Source organism: Cetorhinus maximus, chromosome 16 (assembly GCF_964194155.1).
Source record: "Cetorhinus maximus chromosome 16, sCetMax3.hap1.1, whole genome shotgun sequence".
NCBI lineage: Eukaryota > Metazoa > Chordata > Chondrichthyes > Lamniformes > Cetorhinidae > Cetorhinus > Cetorhinus maximus.
The window spans coordinates 72216961-72235076 of record NC_135894.1 but is presented as its reverse complement, the minus strand read 5'-3'; the positions used below and the strand labels follow the sequence as shown (position 1 = coordinate 72235076).

Below are 18116 nucleotides of genomic sequence, written 5' to 3'. Positions count from 1 at the left end.
GTGCCCTCGGGTCCTAGTCTCTCCTACTAATGGAAAAATCTTCCCCACGTCCACTCTATCCAGGCCTTTCAGTATTCTGTAAGTTTCAATCAGATCCCCCCTCATCGTTCTAAACTCCATCGAGTATAGACCCAGAGTCCTCAAACGTTCCTCATATGTTAAGCCTTTCATTCCTGGGATCATTCTCGTGAACCTCCTCTGGATCCTCTCCAGGGCCAGCACATCCATCCTGAGATACGGGGCCCAAAATTGCTCACAATATTCTAAATGTGGTCTGACCAGAGCCTAATAAAGCCTCAGCAGCACATCCCTGCTTTTATATTCTAGTCCTCTCGAAATAAATGCCAACATTGCATTTGCCTTCCTAACTACCAACTCAACCTGCAAGTTAATGTTAAGAGAATCCTGGACTAGGACTCCCAAGTCCCTTTGCACTCCAGATTTCTGAATTCTCTCCCCATTTAGAAAATATTCTATGCCTCTATTCTTCCTACCAAAGTGCATGACCTCACACTTCCCCACGTTGTATTCCATCTGCCACTACTTTGCCCATTCTCCTAACCTGTCCAAATCCTTCTGCAGCCTCCCCGCCTCCTCAATACTACTTGTCCCTCCACCTATCATTGTATCATCTGCAAACTTAGACAGGATGCCCTCAGTTCCTTCATCTAGATCATTAATGTATAAAATGAAAAGTTGTGGTCCCAACACTGACCCCTGCGGAACTCCACTAGTCACCGGCCGCCATCCTGAGAAGGACCCCCTTACCCCCACTCTCTGCCTCCTGCCAGATAGCCAATCTTCTATCCATGTTAGTACCTTGCCTCTAACACCATGGGCTCTTATCTTACTGAGCAGCCTCCTGTGCGGCACCTTGTCAAAGGCCTTCTGGAAGTCCAAGTAGATAACATCCATTGGCTCTCCTTTGTCTAACCTACTCGTTACCTCCTCAAAGAATTCTAACAGATTTGTCAGGCATGACCTCCCCTTGATGAAACCATGCTGACTTTGTCCGATTTTACCATGCACTTCCAAGTATTCTGAAATCTCATCCTTAATAATGGACTCTAAAATCTTACCAACGACCGAGGTCAGGCTAATCGGCCTGTAATTTCCCGTCTTTTGCCTCACTCCCTTCTTAAACGGGGGGTTACATTAGCGATTTTCCAGTCCTCTGGGACCCTCCCTGGCATATAGACCAGGAAGATTGTAAACTTTTTTCTTTCTCCATAAAGTCCCTAAGCAACTGTTATTTAATGAAAACAAACTTTTTTTTACTGTTATATCAGTTAGGGAGGTGGAGCAGAAATGCCATGACCATGGCTTCCCCCATAGAGGGAGCTCCACCACCTCCTGGGTCCAAAAATTTCTTGTTGTCATTTTAATGCTCCTTGGGCTCATACCGCACTCTAAGTTGAGTTAGCTGGACTTAACTAGGATAATGACAGGGATGCTACAAATGACCTTAGCAGTCCTGGACTAAGGAGGTGAACATCAGATAAGGCTGCCTCTGCCGGTCGCTTTCTAGCAATGCCTGTTGGAAGTACACACATGAGTGTTGAGTAAAGACAGGATTGGACTCATCTGTCACATCCTCCATCGTCCAAAAGCCTGTTGTCATTCACTGAGGCTAACATATTCGAGCTTAAGTGCCAAAGCACTTGTGGAGCTGTGCACCATCAAAGGGCCTATGGCACGGAAGGGAAGGGGGAAATTAGCAGTGAAAATTGACAAGAAATACAGAATGTGACAGGAAGCTGACGGTTGCTGTAGTAACTGTCTGTTGTGATGAATTTGGTTTGTTTCGGCTGCCTTCAATCCTATGTTTTTCCCTGTATTGTAAGAGCCTGGTGACTGCCTTGTATTGCAGTTTTTGTAAAAAAAACACAAGGCAGGTCAGGGTGGCAGCTGTTTCCATTACTTGGTTTCAGTTAATCAAAGCTATTGTGTAGGAGCAGAACATGTGATATTGTTTAAACAGCATTTTCCTATAATAATTCTTTCAACGCACTTCAGGGACCTTTAAAAGGTTTCCTTTGGTAAATCAGATATTTATAATTGAGTTGGCTGCATAGATTGCATTATAAAATTAATACATATTAATAAATTACAAAATCATAAATCTTAAATGAAACGTGATTTTTTTTTTTGGCAAGATAAAATAGATTTTTTTTTTGCTCATCCTGCTGAGGCTTTTAAAGATTGAGGAATAGCAAACTCTCAATTTGTCACTCAGTATCAGGGTGAAGCACTGTCAGGTTAGTTATAGAATAGGTTAGGTGCGTGGTAAAGCTGTCCCCATTGTGCTTGAACAATGCCCCTTAATCACAGCCTCAGAATAGGTTTCCCCTAACCGCACCAATGTACGGGTTTACATTAGCCATTATTGTGACCTCTGAGTCAGATTGCTGAGTACTGCTAATTCTGGATAGCGACTGCTAGTAATTGGATTGCTAGCAAGTAGAGAAAGGAGACTTTTGTGTCATCAATCAGAGCTGAATTCAAGTTTAGGTTTGACAGTTGGAAGGACACTTTGCTCACCCATTCCAGATTCTCCCATGATGAGTTATTCTAAATGAACAAAGAAAACCTGCCATCCTTCTCTCCCAAGTTGTCGCTGTGAGGTATACACCCATTGTGGAATGACTGGTGGCAATCACCTATTAGAGAGGCAGCCGTAGGGAGGGTACCCATAGATTTGAGGTGCACAGCCATAAAGAGAAGACTCGTGCGATGGACAGTTATTGGGAGGAGGGGGACAAGGAGCAAACTACAAATGTTAAAAACGCAGTCACAGGAGCAGGCAGCTGCCATGAGAGACCAGTCCTGAATCTGGAAGTCTGCTCTTTTTTCAAAATCAGTTCATTTAAATTGCTGCTTTTTTTTTTGCACTCCTTGGCACAGATATTTGAGGGGTTTGGACTGGGTGGCAGGGGTGGACTGTTTTGCACTTGGGCCCTGCCAAATTTAACAGCAAGATCTCTTGAGTGACATTTTTGAATCCATTTCATGTTTGCAGCAGCCATATTAAGGCTGGCTGGCTTTTGGGATGTGGGCCTTCGATGTCAGGGAGCAGAGAGGAGGGAGGAATCAGAAAGGCTGGGTGGGGTGTGTGTGGAGGCCAGAGGAGGGGGAAATCAGAAATTGCAAGGAGTTGCGGGGGGGATAGAGAAGATGGAAGGGGTGAAGGGAAACCTGAGGCCGTAGCCAGGGATCAGATGGGATGGGAGGGAGATGGAGGTGAGATTGGAAAGGCCAGGTCAGTGGAAGATTGAGGGGGTGAGGTGAGGTGAGGTGATCAGCTGAGCAGTGCTGGAAAGGCTCTTCCCTGCTGGACCCAGCAGTTCTCACCTCCCTTCAGCTGCTGGGTATACTGAGGCCTGGGAAACCTGGGTGGCTAGGGTTAAATCTAAAACTGAGAAAAAGTGTGAGGCGCACATTCTCATTAAAATATTTAAATAAGGCACCTGCCTCCTGGGAGCACATTTGTTGCCTGCTCCCCTTACCCAGCCTGTCTCCGTTAGAAGCGAAAGTGGGCGTGTCCGAAACAGGTTGGGTTCCAGCTTGAGATTTTTAACACCCAATTAACATCCCACTCGTTTTGGGGTTTAAAACTGCCCCTTTGTATTGGCACCTTATTCATGTTGGTTAATTTACAGAATAATTTGAATTTTGTTGTGCAAAAATAACTGAGGCTCAGGCTGCATTTAGTGAATGGTAGTAATTGAAATAATAGTTAATTGCCCTCTGTTGGTTGGGAAACATGATATACCACAGAAAACTATTGTTATTTTGATGGATTATTCCAACTGTTGTTTTCTGCAGATTGTATAACATGGTATTACTTTCCTGTTTGCTACTGAATTTGATCCAGAGTGAATTGATTCAAAAAAGTTCCTAGCCCTCCATGATTCACGAGGCCATGTGGGTAGCTGATACCTATAGAACAGCCAAGGTTTCTCCTTTTAAACATCTTGACACGGACCCAGTGTTATGCCACTACTTTATTTTTTCCTTTTCTGGAGACATTGGCTCGTATTTTCCAGTCCCGCCAGCAGTGGGCAGTGTCGCGACAGGATAGGATAATTTGGAGCGCTGCCAACAGTCAACTGACTGTTGGCCGTTTTCCAGATTTTCCATCCTGCCCGCGACGATGCCCGCTGCTGGCGGGACCAGAAAATCCTGACCATTGATGCCAGTGTGCTTGACCCCCACCCGCTTCACCTCAAGCAGATAAATCAACAATGAGGAGCATCAGTCTCAAACTTGATGACCATACAATCCCATTTCTCCCTAGGTGTTGCTGGATAATGATGCATATTGGGAATCCCTCTCAGAAAGCATTGTTGTGTGGAAGTCAGGCGAATACAGGACCTGGGCTTGTTGTCATACCCTCCATGCAATTTGACTCCCATCATTTACTATCTAGGGTCACAGATATGGAGAAAAGCTGCATAGACCTAATATTCTTGGTTCCCTTGAGTCTAGTGATTTCAGCAAATGAAGGACAAATATTAGGAGAGAGAAAAAGACACCTTAATAAGGGCTGCTAATTAGAGCCCTTTGTCTGGACAAAGGACAGATTCCTAAAGCAGAATGGACTTTTCCAGACCTCAGTACACCCTAATTTGGTGAGTTAGGCCAACTGGATCATTTGATTGGCCCACTCAGAACTAAGTGGTCTGCAGGACTAGCAATGATTGCAATTGTATGGGGTTTTCTTGTTGCTATTCTGTAACAACAGCTAGTAGGTTTCCAGCAGCTATCCTGGTCTGATATCTCTGTGGAAAAGAAAAAGCTAACCTGTGGACTTGGGATGGTTCCTGTATCACTGCTCTGATCTTCTAGACCATGGTCACAATTTTCAACCTGGGCTCAGGAACCCAATGCCTGATAGTGTTGGGGTCCCAACCCTATGCCATGCCTGTGTTGCTATCTTCATATGCACCATGCCCTAATTGGGCCAGAGGCAAGCTCGGCGGCCAATTAGTGGCACCGAACACTGCCAGGAGGCAGGAGCTGCCTGCTGAGCACAAGCGTCAGAGGCATGATGGGGCCTGCTGCTGCCTTGTAGGATAGAGAAGGCAGGACGTCCGAGGGACAGCAGCCTCCCAGCGCAGGGATGTGGAAAAAAAGCCATTGAAAAGATACTGCATTCAATCTGATGCAATCACTCTATTGCCAAAAGACTTTCCTCAGAAAAAAACATTACTTGATGGCTCTCTGCATTGCACCTGACAGGTGCGCATTGACGTGCACTAGACTGTTCGTTTGTTTGGCTTTGATGATCTGTGATTTGAGAGTAACACTCTGACCTTCTCCAGCACGTTGACAAGCTCCTTACGGTGCTTAGTGGGCAGTTAATTGGAGGCTGGGGGTTCCCAGCTCCAGCACACACACTATCCTCACTTTGAAAATAGCATCATGCCCTGGGGGTGTTGAGACACTGACAAGTCTTCCAGGAGCACTACTTTTAAAGCACACCTGCTCCCGTTCTCAGCCCCATGGGAAATTGAAAACCAAGCCCCATCTCTCCTGCATTCTCCCCTCCCCCTCCCCCGCCAAACAAGAAATTCCTGGGCAATGACAAAGGAATGGAGATCTGTCATCATGCCAATGCAGGACCTCCACCCTATTTCCTATGCTTTGTATTCGGGAACTAAACGTTCCCAGACGCTAAATGCAGAAAAATAATTTGTGAACATTGAAATTTACACAGTGGAATCATTTTTCAAGTGTTTTAGCAGATTTGTTACTACATTTATTTTAAACAGGTTAAAGAACTTCTGTTAAAATAGCTGAGAGGAATTTCAGACAAAACTTCTAAGCATTCATTCACAATTATTCCACAATGTAATGATCCATAACGAGTTGGCTTATACCCATGCTGTTGCAAGGTCCCAGAAAAGAGGAGAAACCTCACTTGAGAGTCCAAAGGTTGTTATATAGTCCATGTGTTTCTTTACATGTGCTTTGAGAGCAGTGTTCTGTTGCTGTGGTAATCTGCAATACATTAAAATAACTGTCTTGGACCAAACAAAATGCAATGCAATAGGAAGTCTGGGTGATTTTTATCTGCTGTTCAACATCGGTATGTAATCCTTCACATGGAACAAAATACCAATCTCTTTTCCTCAGCATTGTTTGAAAACAAAGTTGGATCAGGAAGTGATGTGAGTAAAGTAATTACCCAGCAAGGCTACTGCATGGACGTTAAACAGTAAGGTACTTGTATTTAAACTTCACAATAACCGAGTAAGTTCACGCAAAGTTTTAGCTGAGCTACACAGATAAGAAAGCCCCAAGGTCGATTCTTGTTCTGAGCTGAGTTAAATAATCATGGCAAGAGAGCCAGTAGAGTGGGCGTCAGAAGTTCCTGGGCTTTGAGAGGGCAAGAATGTAGCTATTTATAGGTGTAGGCTCAGTATGGAGGGAGTATATTAAATATTGTAGCCAAGTTAGAGAGCAATTTACCCTTTTGGGCAGACCTTTGAATATTGGGAGAGTGTACTGGGAATGTGGACTCGGAGCTTCGCAGGATCTTCTCCATCTCAGTGATCCATTGTGGAAACTCGTACCAGAGGTCAGCAGGCTTTGCAGGATTTTACATCCATAAAGGATGAAAAGTCCAAATGGGCCTGAATCCCATGACACACCCCTAGTGTGCAAAGCTCTGCAGTAGTAGTCAAGTTCATAAAATTACCTGATAAAATTGTCGCCAGAATGGTAGGTAATTAACAAAGTGGGCACATGGTGGGGAAAGGTGGGGAGTTCAATGTAGGGGAGCGTCAGTATCTTTCATGGCAGGACAGACCATTCAAAATATTTTCCTAATCATAGAAGATTAGGACCTGTGGAGGAACAAAAGGACTCTGATGTCCATGTACACCAATCACTGAAGACTGTGCAAAAAGTAATTTGAAATGTCTAATAGAATGTTGGCCTTTATCACAAGGGAATATGAATACAAAAATGAGAAAAGGATGCTTGTGTTGTACAGGGCTTTGGTCAGATACTAGGGATCATGTCAAGGGATATGGAACAGAAACCGGTAAATGGAGTTGAGGTTACAGGTCAGCCATGATCTAACTAAATGGTGTATCAGGCTCGAGGGACTGAATGGGCTACTCCTGTTCCTGTGGCATATCAGGATGTTCCATCTGAACATCCAAAACTTGGAGTAATCCGATCTCCCACTCTCAAACAGTCCATAAGACATAGGAGCAGAAGTAGGCCATTCGGCCCATTGAGTCGTCTCCTCCATTCAGTGAGATCATAGCTGATCTGATAACCCTCAACTCCACTTTCCTGCCTTTTCCCCATAATCCTTGCTTCCCTTACTGATTAAAAATCTTGTCTATCTCAACTTTGAATATACTTAAAGACCCAGCCTCTACAGACCTCTGGTAAAGAATTCCACAGGTTCACTACCCTCTGAGGGAAGAAATTCTTCCTCATCTCTGTTTTAAAAGGTTGCCTCATTACTCATCAATTATGCCCTCTGGTCCTAGACTCTCCCACAAGGGAAAACAACCTCTCAGCATCTACCCTGTCAAGCCCCCTAAGAATCTTAAGAAATCTCTAAGAAAGCCCAATAAACATTTCACAGTTCATAACACTTTTGCATGTTATATATTGTAATTTTGACATGTTAAGACAGCAACCTATTACAGTATTAATCTGGGAGAAGGTTTGGTTGTATGCTAGTCCAGTAATAGCACAAATGACACCAACGGATCAAGTGTTGGTTATTATTTGTCCAGTTTCTGGTAAAGCTTCATGTTCTTGAGTCATTGTTATCTACTCGTCCCCAAACAAAGATTAATCCTGAAAAATATGTAAAAGAGTAGATAGCTGTGGTTGAGAGTTAGCTTTGGGAGCTAGCACTGGCAGATTCAGTGGTCTGAATAGACTTGTATTTAAATGTTATAATTTGCACGTGACTGATCAGGTAGCAGATATCAGCATGCGGTGGAAAAACACTTGTGTAAATTGGGATATATGAAATACAAGTGCCCCATCCTGCAGAGGAACATTTAACCTGCAGAATTGTACTGGATACAGATGAGATTGGTTGGTTGTATTGAGTGTTATTGGGCCTAAATTCAATGAGCTGTCCCAATAGAATATAAACACAGAATAAGAGAAAACCAGTCAGTCATGTAACTAACCTGTCTAACGTTTCTAGATTCACCAGTTACGGCAGATAAATTGTTCTGTAGGAAGTTCGACCCCGACCACCTGCCACCCCCACTGTGCAGACAGCAAAAAATTGTTGAGAGGGCAGTGATTTTTAATATGAATCATTAATAATAGGGACAATACACTCTTTAAATTTTATGGTAGACAATTGTTTTTTTTTGCCTCCCCAGCATAATCTTAGTCTGAGGAGAATAACAATCACATCCCTCATTGTTCTTGAGAAGGTGGTAGTGAACTGTGGTCCCCGTGCTGTAGGTACTTCCACAGTGCTGTTAGAAAGGGAGTTGCAGTATTTTGATCCAGTCACAGTCAAGGGATGGTTATATAGTTCCAATTCAGCATGGTGTGTAGTTCGGAGGGGAACTTGCAGGTTGCCATTGACATCCTATTTTGGTAGGGGCCCTTGAAATGGACAGTCAAGTGCCTCCACCCACCCTCGCACCCTTTCTCCTAGCCCCCAGCGACTGCCAGATGAAGCTTTATTAGACAACACAAATCGAGGCTCTCTCACTGCAAATAAGACCTTGATGTACTTTTGTAGTACCAGTGGATGGAGCATGTGCTGTGCATGCCCTGACTATTAGTGTTTGGTATTGAGTTCCCTTACCGGTGGACTTTTTAAAGGGACCACCTCAGCAAATGAATAAAGTTTAAAAAGTGTTTAAACGATTCTTGTGGGGTCACTGGCACCAGAATAATCAACTACCCTGATACTGACCCACAGCCTTCCTCATCATCCCACCACCACCACCACTCCTCCTCCCCACCAGCCTCCTGCCCATTCCAACCACTAATCTGCTGCAAAAACCCAGGCAACCCCCCCAGTGAGACTACACACGATCAAGAAAATGTGTCAGACCACAGGTCTTGCAGGTGGATGGCGAGCTCCTGGTCAAGTCTACCTCAATACCCTACAAAGGCTAGCTGGACCTCACTTTTCAGGAGGGGGAAAAAACAAGATATCAGACAAACTGAGAAAGATCAGCCACATTCACCTGAATGTTGTTGTTCTGCTAATTGGAGGGAGTTTTTTTTGGGGTGAGTGAAATAAGGTTTTAGTTTGTAAAGGGGCTGTTTCTAGTACTACGCTTTCCCGATATCTGTGAGCACCGGGGCATAAACAACCTGTGTCCCCACCCTAAAAAGTAATACCTGTAACACCATTTAAATGGCAAAAGCAGCATGAAGTTCAATGTTAAACCTCAAGCAAAAACCAACCCAAAAGTGATAGAAAAATGCATACCTATTATTAGCCTATAGCAGTGTTTTTAAACAGTGTTTTAGAGCAGAAAATGGAAGTATAGCAGCACCTTGTGCTGCAAAAGTGGTATTACAAAAACATAAAAATTCAATGGCCCTCAGTACTTATTGTGCTTTCTTAGGACATATGTTCACTGTTTTACATGTTAATATATAATGAATTTCCAATACTTTATATTTCTAATGATTTAGATTTTGAAACTTTAAGCCTGGAGAAATTGTTTCCACCAGCTTTTAGGTTTTTGTGCTTTGTGTTTTTACTTTTTAACCAAGATGAGAACCAGGATCTTTCTGCCCATCCACATATAATCCACTAAAGCTGACCCGTGTAATGAAAGTTGCGTAAATAATACGGCTCTTTTCTTTAAGAGACCGACACACCCGTTGAGTCAGCAGCCAGTGTGCTGGATGTGTAGTTCCTATTACTAATAAAATTCTTCTTGGTTTTCATGAACCGGACACTCCTCTGGTGATTGCAATAACAGATTACTTCTTATCAAAGTCCAAGATAACCTGAAAACAGTTTGTCTTTTTGAAAATTCAAAACGGTTTTGCTGGATTTTATCCTTTGCAATGATGGTCATATATGCATCCTAAGATGTTACTTGGTAAAGCATTCAGTAAATGCATTAGCTGCAGTACTGGTGGTGGTTGGGAATGTAGGGTGGGTGCAGAGGGGTGGTGCTTGTCTATCAAGGTAAAATAAACCAGTGGAAGTGCTGAAACGATGCAGACGATTGATGCAGTTTGCTATCAGATTACATATGCATGAGTCCATCTGCTGCCATGAATAGAAAGTAATGAAAGTACATTGTTGAATTCACACAGTGATTCATGTATAAATGGGGGTGTTGTGCTGAATTGTGTTACAGTTTATATTATCCATTATTGGAATAATCTTTTAGTGCCTCATCCTGGATCACAGATGATATGCTCATTTTTAAATGTTCAATCTTGAACAATATTTAAGCTTCTTATACCACAATGGCTTGTACTTGTACTTATATAACACGTTTAACGTAACAAACATTCTAAGGCCTTTCATAGGTTGGCATCAGTTTTGAGCAGGAATAAGAAAGCAGGATATGAGAGGTGTTGTTGATTAGGTCAGGGTGAAGAAGGCTTTCAAAGATGGGGAGGGTATAGGACATCAAAAGTGTTTGGGAGGCCTACATTGTGGGCACATGAGGGCTAGTGTCTTCAATGGTGGAGGGAGTAGGAAATGTTCGGAGTCAAAATTATCAACTTAAACAGTAACGTTTGTGAAGTGGTTATCATTCTTGAAAATTGACTCTTGATTTACTAAATAATTGATTCATATGAGATGCAGGAAGCCTGCAATGACCAGTGAAATTAATGAGTGAAGTTGATGCAGGGAGGACAAGTGGCATTTATCATTATCACACTCTCGTTATCATCTGCATTTCTGCTTGTTTTTGACTTGTGTTTACTCTTTGTCTCCTATTCTGTGAATCTTTCTGGTCTTCCATTTCCTCCTGTATTTCTCAGTTTCTCCAAAGGCTTCTCGCACACTTTTCCGCCATATATCTCTCTCTTCTGTAAACCTTCCATTATTTCTATATGCCTCATGCACACATTCTATGTGTCACTTTCTCATATTCTGTTTCCCTCTGTGGATGACTGGACCTGGGCCTGGAAAAAGAGGATGGAAGGCAGGGCTGGGTGGGAGGAAGTAAGGGAAATAACTGGGATAGGAGCCAGGACCTGAGCTGATAAATACTTGTATGTTAGGCTAGATGGTTGTCTTATTGCTGTCCTTGAGCCGAATAAAAGAGAGAGAAAAATGTGAGGACAGGTATGTCCTTATTTTTATGTAACTGAATTGATAATTGTTCTTTATTCTCCAGCACAAGCAATGACCACGGTGACTGCAATGGTTGGAGATACTGTAACATTGTTTTGTGAGGCGAACAGAGATGGTGATTTGTCCTTGGTGTCATGGAGAATGGTGAGTAATTCATGGACCGTTGCAGTTTCTTAGACACTGCTAATACATTCAGTTACTGATGTGAAGAATTTCTAAGATAGTCAAAGCCTCTGGCTTTTATGCAAATATAAAGGAGGTTGATCAGCCCGCTACTGTTGAAGGGTTCATACCGGGAACAAACATGAATGGGTCATCCAGTGGCATTTCCTGCCTTGTTCCAGGCAGATACTTAGAAATTGGACTTCCCTATAATAATGTTGAAAGTTCAGAATAGTCTGATCACCTTTTTTTGGGACAAGTTGGTGCGATGTGAATGGCAACATATGCAACATGTGGAGGAGGTGGAAAACTCATTCTTTCTAATGTTCACTTTCCCCAGCAGGGGAGAGTATCCCTTGCAGTATGATTCAATTGTTCTCCAAAACAAAAAATAAATTCCAAAGATGCAGGCAAATCTGAGAAACAAGCAAGCATTTTTGTGCTGTAAATGCTTTTTAATAAAAATTTTATTTCCTGTTTGGGCCAACTGCTGAGATTCTGGGAATTGCCCACCTAACAAACTCATTAGCACGTCTGCACTTCCGACTTGAATCAGCCACTTTCAGTGTTTTGAGAATCATGAGCCTCCAAATCATGCTGCTTTGCCATTGCAGTCAAACCTTGCCAACAAATGCACATTTTCAGGGCCATTGTCATCTTAAGTCTCAAAGCTCACACAATGACTTATTTCTGAAATGTCAGGGGTTTTCTTGAGTTCTTATCCGTTCGGGGACTGTTTCAGCATTTTTGGTTGGCATTTGCGAGTTGAAAAGTTCCTGCTTCTAATTGTTATCCAGTTATGCCTGCTTGAAAGTGTTTGTGTGAGCATCAAAGCAAGGGATTTTTTTCGCTCTTTGTCTAGAATTTTGCTACAGCTAGAAATGTAGCCCTGAAAATCCACTAAGTGTAAGTGTGACAGAATAGGCACTGATAACTGTCACTTCAGGGTGAAGGTGGGGCCAAGTATTTTGCAAGCTATCACCAGACAGCCATGCTCCAGGAGGAATGACATGGTTATGTGTTTCGGGCAGACAGCTCCCTGGCCTGTTAGCACCATGGGCTCTCACTTAATTTTTAATATTATGGCCATTTGGCTGAAGCAATCTGTACACAGTCTTTGTCCTAACGTCAAGATCACTGGGTGATGGGAGGCTAGTGGTTAAGAAGTTCCAAGCGTAGAAATCCAGATCCCAACAGAATTCCCATCTCTGCAGAGTCTCCTGCACCTGACCCAGTGCCCAGGGTCTGCCTTTGGACTCTTGCTTTTTTAGCCTCTTTATTTATGAATAAGTTTTATGATTCTGCTGCACCTAATGCTCAAAAGAAATCTTAAGCCCTGCCCCGCCCCTTTCATAATAAAGGTGGGATTGGATTGGTTTGATTTGAAGTATTATTTTGCTCCTTGCTCCAGGAAACTTGTCTGCTTATGCTAGCCATCTTGACTTACAAGTAAAGAATAGGAATAAAAATAAAAATACTGGAAAAACGCAGCAGGTCTGGCAGCATCTGCGGAGAGGAACACAGTTAACGTTTCGAGTCCGTATGACCCTTCAACAGAACTAAGTAACAATAGAAGAGAGGTGAAATATAAGCTGGTTTAAGGTTGGGTGGGACAAGTAGAGCTGGATAGAGGGCCAGTGATAGGTGGTGATAGGTGCAGAACACCTTTGGTCTGTCCGCAAGCATGACCCAGACCTCCCTGTCACTTGCCATTTCAACACTCCACCCTGCTCTCATGCCCACATGTCTGTCCTTGGCCTGCTGCATTGCTCCAGTGAAGCTCAACGCAAACTGGAGGAACAGCACCTCATGTACCGACTAGGCACTTTACAGCCTTCCGGACTGAATATTGAGTTCAACAATTTTAGATCATGAACTCTCTCCTCCATCCCCACCCCCTTTCCGATCCCCCCCCCTTTTTCTCCCAATAATTTATATAGATTTTTCTTTTCCCACCTATTTCCATTTTTTAAAAATGTATTTCCATCCATTGTTTTATCTCTACCTTTTAGCTTATTTCGATTCCTTCACCCCACCCCTACTAGGGCTATCTGTACCTTGCTTGTCCTGCTTTCTACCCTTAATTAGCACATTCCTTAGATAATATCACCACCTTCAACACCTCTTTGTCCTTTTGTCTATGACATCTTTTGGCTATCTCCACCCATCACTGGCCCTCTATCCAGCTCTATCTGTCCCACCTCCCCTTAAACCAGCTTATATTTCACCTCTCTTCTATTTTTACTTAGTTCTGTTGAAGAGTCATACGGACTCGAAACGTTAACTGTGTTCCTCTCCGCAGATGCTGTCAGACCTGCTGAGTTTTTCCAGGTATTTTTATTTTTATTTTTGTTTTGGATTTCCAGCATCCGCAGTTTTTTGTTTTTATTTTAAGTAAAGAATAGGAACTTGAGCTGTTGCCAGCTGCACCTCAGCAGATCACCATTTGCCTGTTCTGAAAACCCCTGATAGAACGCCAGACAAACGAAAGGTCTAAAGGCTACAAACAGTTGATCTTCATTTCATTCTCTCTTTTTCAGAAGTTAAGTGAAACGGACAACGAGCAACTAATTTCATTTTCACCAGCTAACAATGCAGTAACATACAGAGAGGTTTCCGGATACAAGGACAGGATAATTATGAATAAGGACTACTCCTTAAATATCTCTAATGTTGGAATTCAGGATGAAAAGATATTTTCCTGCTTCACCCTGATGGTATCAGACATAGATGAAGTTCCAGTCTCACTCAAAATTTACAGTAAGTATCAGAGATAATGGTATTAAAATCGTCTTAATGCAGCAGAGGATCTCCACAGCGGACTGCTGTACTTGCATATTGCACTCACCCATTATTATATTTCCCCAGTAAATGTTGGGGGTAATAAAGGCAATTAGAATATTGTCTTTTTCCTCGACGACCAGGATTCGGGTTCATTTTAGTCTTATAGGCCTGGATTTTCCTCTTTGTCCACGAGAGAGCTGGGTCAGGAGGCCCACCTGCAGCTTGACCTCACCCTGGGCCTGCCCCAATTTCCTGGGTCAGGGAACTTTCCTCTGGTGCTGCCACTGGGACTGATTCTGCAGTGCCTAATGAAACGTGATGATCAAAGAGGACAAAAGAGCGCTGAATATGAAGGAGGGACTGGCCAAGGCCTAAATAGAATAAGATTGTGTGGCCTAAATATGAGGGAGAAGTGCCTTCTATGGGGCTATCTCTCCACAAAAGGCCTATTAGAGCCGCTTGTTTTTGCACCAGGGATTACCACCACCCGCTCAGCATTTTCTGGTTGGAAAGCAAGGAAATTACGCTGCTTCCAGGGTCGCACCTCCCTATCATATGTGGCATTTGGGGAAGGGGCGGCGGACCACAGACAACTGCCCTGAAAAGAGCAACAGGGTGAGGGGAGAGGAAGATCGAGTTCATTATAGGAAGGCAGTTGTCTCATGCCTTTGCAGCTTTCCTATCAGATTTGAGAAGAAGCAGCAGAGGAAATTCCACTTCAGTGAATTAAGCTCTTGAAAGGGAGTCTGTCCATTTTCAGTCCACTCCCTAGTGGCTATGAGCTCCCGAGCACGTCCTCACTGCAGTCAGTAAATGACAATTTTGCAATCATGCTTAGAGGCGTCACAATGACAGGGTATCTGCTTTTATTTCCACTTCATAAGCTTTTTCACAGCAGCAACTTGCAGCTATGTGGCACTTTTAACATAGAAAAACATCCTGAGTAGCAGGCACCAAGCCTTTACAGGAGCATTGAGCATACTGATCAAAGCTTGTTGTGTTTTGAGAAGGTTTTTTTTAAAGGTGGGGAAGCGGAGAGATTTGGGGGGGGTGGAAAGAATCAGCACTTCAGAACAAGAACACAACAAAATCCAGGAAGGTCTAATGATGTTCATATTTTTTTTTTTTGCAAAAATATACTTTATTCATAAAATATCTTCAATCACATTCCAAACCATTTCAAAAACACCATTACAAGGGTACAATCCAGGTTAAACTTTTACAAAATGTATCACCAGGTGCATCAGTACAAACAATATTACAATCATTTACAGCCTTTCATTTTGAGCTGTACAGCCCGAGGGGCTCTAAACAGTTCCCAGTCTCTCGGTGCGCTGTAGCAGAAAGGTCTTAGACAGCAACGCTTCCCCATTGCGCCTCTGCAGCAGCTGCCCCAAGCTTTAGTGCGTCCCTCAGCACGTAGTCCTGGACTTTGGATTGTGCCAGTCCGCAACAATCGGTCGGGGACAACTCTTTGTGCTGGAAGACCAACAAGTTTCGGGCAGACCAAAGCGCGTCTTTCACCGAGTTGATGATCCTCCAGCTGCAGTTGATGTTTGTCTCGGTGTGTGTCCCTGGGAACAGCCCGTAGAGCACAGAGTCCTGTGTCACAGAAATGCTCAGGATGAACCTCGACAGCAACCACTGCATCTCTCTCCAGACTTTCTTTGCAAAGGCACAATCCACAAGGAGGTGAACAACGGTCTCTTCCCCACCACAGCCACCTCGAGGGCAACGTGCAGAGGGGGTGAGACTCCTGGCGTGTAGGAAGGATCTGACGGGGAGGGCCTTTCTCACCACCAGCCAAGCTACGTCTTGGTGCTTGTTGGAAAGTTCTGGCGATGAGGCATTCTGCCAAATGACTTTGACAGTCTGCTCGGGGAACCATCCCACAGGGTCCACCCTCTCCTTTTCCCTCAGGGCCTCTAGGACGTTACGTGCTGACCACTGCCTGATGGACTTGTGGTCAAAGGTGTTTTTCTGCATAAATTTTTCCACGAGGGACAGGTGGTACGGCACGGTCCAACTACTTGGAGCGTTCCGCGGCAGCGTGGCCAGACCCATCCTTCGCAACACCGGGGACAGGTAGAACCTCAGCACGTAGTGACACTTGGTGTTTGCGTACTGAGGGTCTACGCACCGCTTGATGCAGCCACACACAAAGGTGGCCATCAGTATGAGGGCGATGTTGGTCACGTTTTTTCCCCCTTTATCTAGAGGCTTGTACATCGCGTCCCTGCGGACACGATCCATTTTCGACCTCCAGATAAAGCGGAAGATGGCTCGAGTGATCGCCATCGCGCAGGAGTCTGGAATGGGCCAGACCTGCGCCACGTACAGCAACAGCGAGAGTGCCTCACACCTGATGACCAGGTTCTTACCCGCAATGGAGAGGGAGCGTCGCTCCCACATGCCCAGTTTCCTTTTCACCATAGCCACTCGCTCCTTCCAGTTTCTAACGCATGCCCTGGTCCCTCCGAACCATATCCCCAGCACCTTCAGGCCGTCAGCCCTGACAGTGAAGGGGACAAAGGATCGGTCAGCCCAGTTCCCAAAGAACATGGCCTCATATTTTTTTTTTTTGTAAAAATATACTTTATTCATAAAAAATCTTCAATCACATTCAAAACCATTTCAAAAACAACATTACAAGGGTACAATCCAGGTTAAACTTTTACAAAATGTATCACCAGGTGCATCAGTACAAACAATATTACAATCATTTACAGCCTTTCATTTTGATCTGTACAGCCCGAGGGGCTCTAAACAGTTCCCAGTCTCTCGGTGCGCTGTGGTAGAAAGGTCTTAGACAGCGACCCTTCCCCATTGCGCCTTTGCGGCAGCTGCCCCACGCTTTAGTGCGTCCCTCAGCACGTAGTCCTGGACTTTGGATTGTGCCAGTCCGCAACAATCGGTCGGGGACAACTCTTTGTGCTGGAAGACCAACAAGTTTCGGGCAGACCAAAGTGCGTCTTTCACCGAGTTGATGATCCTCCAGCTGCAGTCGATGTTTGTCTCGGTGTGTGTCCCTGGGAACAGCCCGTAGAGCACAGAGTCCTGTGTCACAGAACTGCTCGGGATGAACCTCGACAGCAACCACTGCATCTCTCTCCAGACTTTCTTTGCAAAGGCACAATCCACAAGGAGGTGAACAACGGTCTCTTCCCCACCACAGCCACCTCGAGGGCAACGTGCAGAGGGGGTGAGACTCCTGGCGTGTAGGAAGGATCTGACGGGGAGGGCCTTTCTCACCACCAGCCAAGCTACGTCTTGGTGCTTGTTGGAAAGTTCTGGCGATGAGGCATTCTGCCAAATGACTTTGACAGTCTGCTCAGGGAACCATCCCACAGGGTCCACCCTCTCCTTTTCCCTCAGGGCCTCTAGGACGTTACGTGCTGACCACTGCCTGATGGACTTGTGGTCAAAGGTGTTTTTCTGCATAAATTTTTCCACGAGGGACAGGTGGTACGGCACGGTCCAACTACTTGGAGCGTTCCGCGGCAGCGTGGCCAGACCCATCCTTCGCAACACCGGGGACAGGTAGAACCTCAGCACGTAGTGACACTTGGTGTTTGCGTACTGAGGGTCTACGCACCGCTTGATGCAGCCACACACAAAGGTGGCCATCAGTATGAGGGCGATGTTGGGCACGTTTTTTCCCCCTTTATCTAGAGGCTTGTACATCGCGTCCCTGCAGACACGATCCATTTTCGACCTCCAGATAAAGCGGAAGATGGCTCGAGTGATCGCCATCGCGCAGGAGTGTGGAATGGGCCAGACCTGCGCCACGTACAGCAACAGCGAGAGTACCTCACACCTGATGACCAGGTTCTTACCCGCAATGGAGAGGGAGCGTCACTCCCACATGCCCAGTTTCCTTTTC

At 44.5% G+C, this 18116-nt stretch overlaps 1 protein-coding gene across 2 annotated transcripts in view; it reads left to right on the top strand.

The window, feature by feature from the left end:
* alcama (activated leukocyte cell adhesion molecule a) overlaps positions 1-18116 on the top strand; it is a 248297-nt gene that overhangs the window by 192960 nt on the left and 37221 nt on the right. For both annotated transcript variants that reach the window (XM_078560049.1, XM_078560050.1), the window contains exons 2-3: positions 11331-11431; positions 13990-14209. In XM_078560049.1, coding sequence (XP_078416175.1) covers positions 11331-11431; positions 13990-14209 — 321 coding nt within the window. The remainder of the gene's footprint in view (positions 1-11330; positions 11432-13989; positions 14210-18116) is intronic.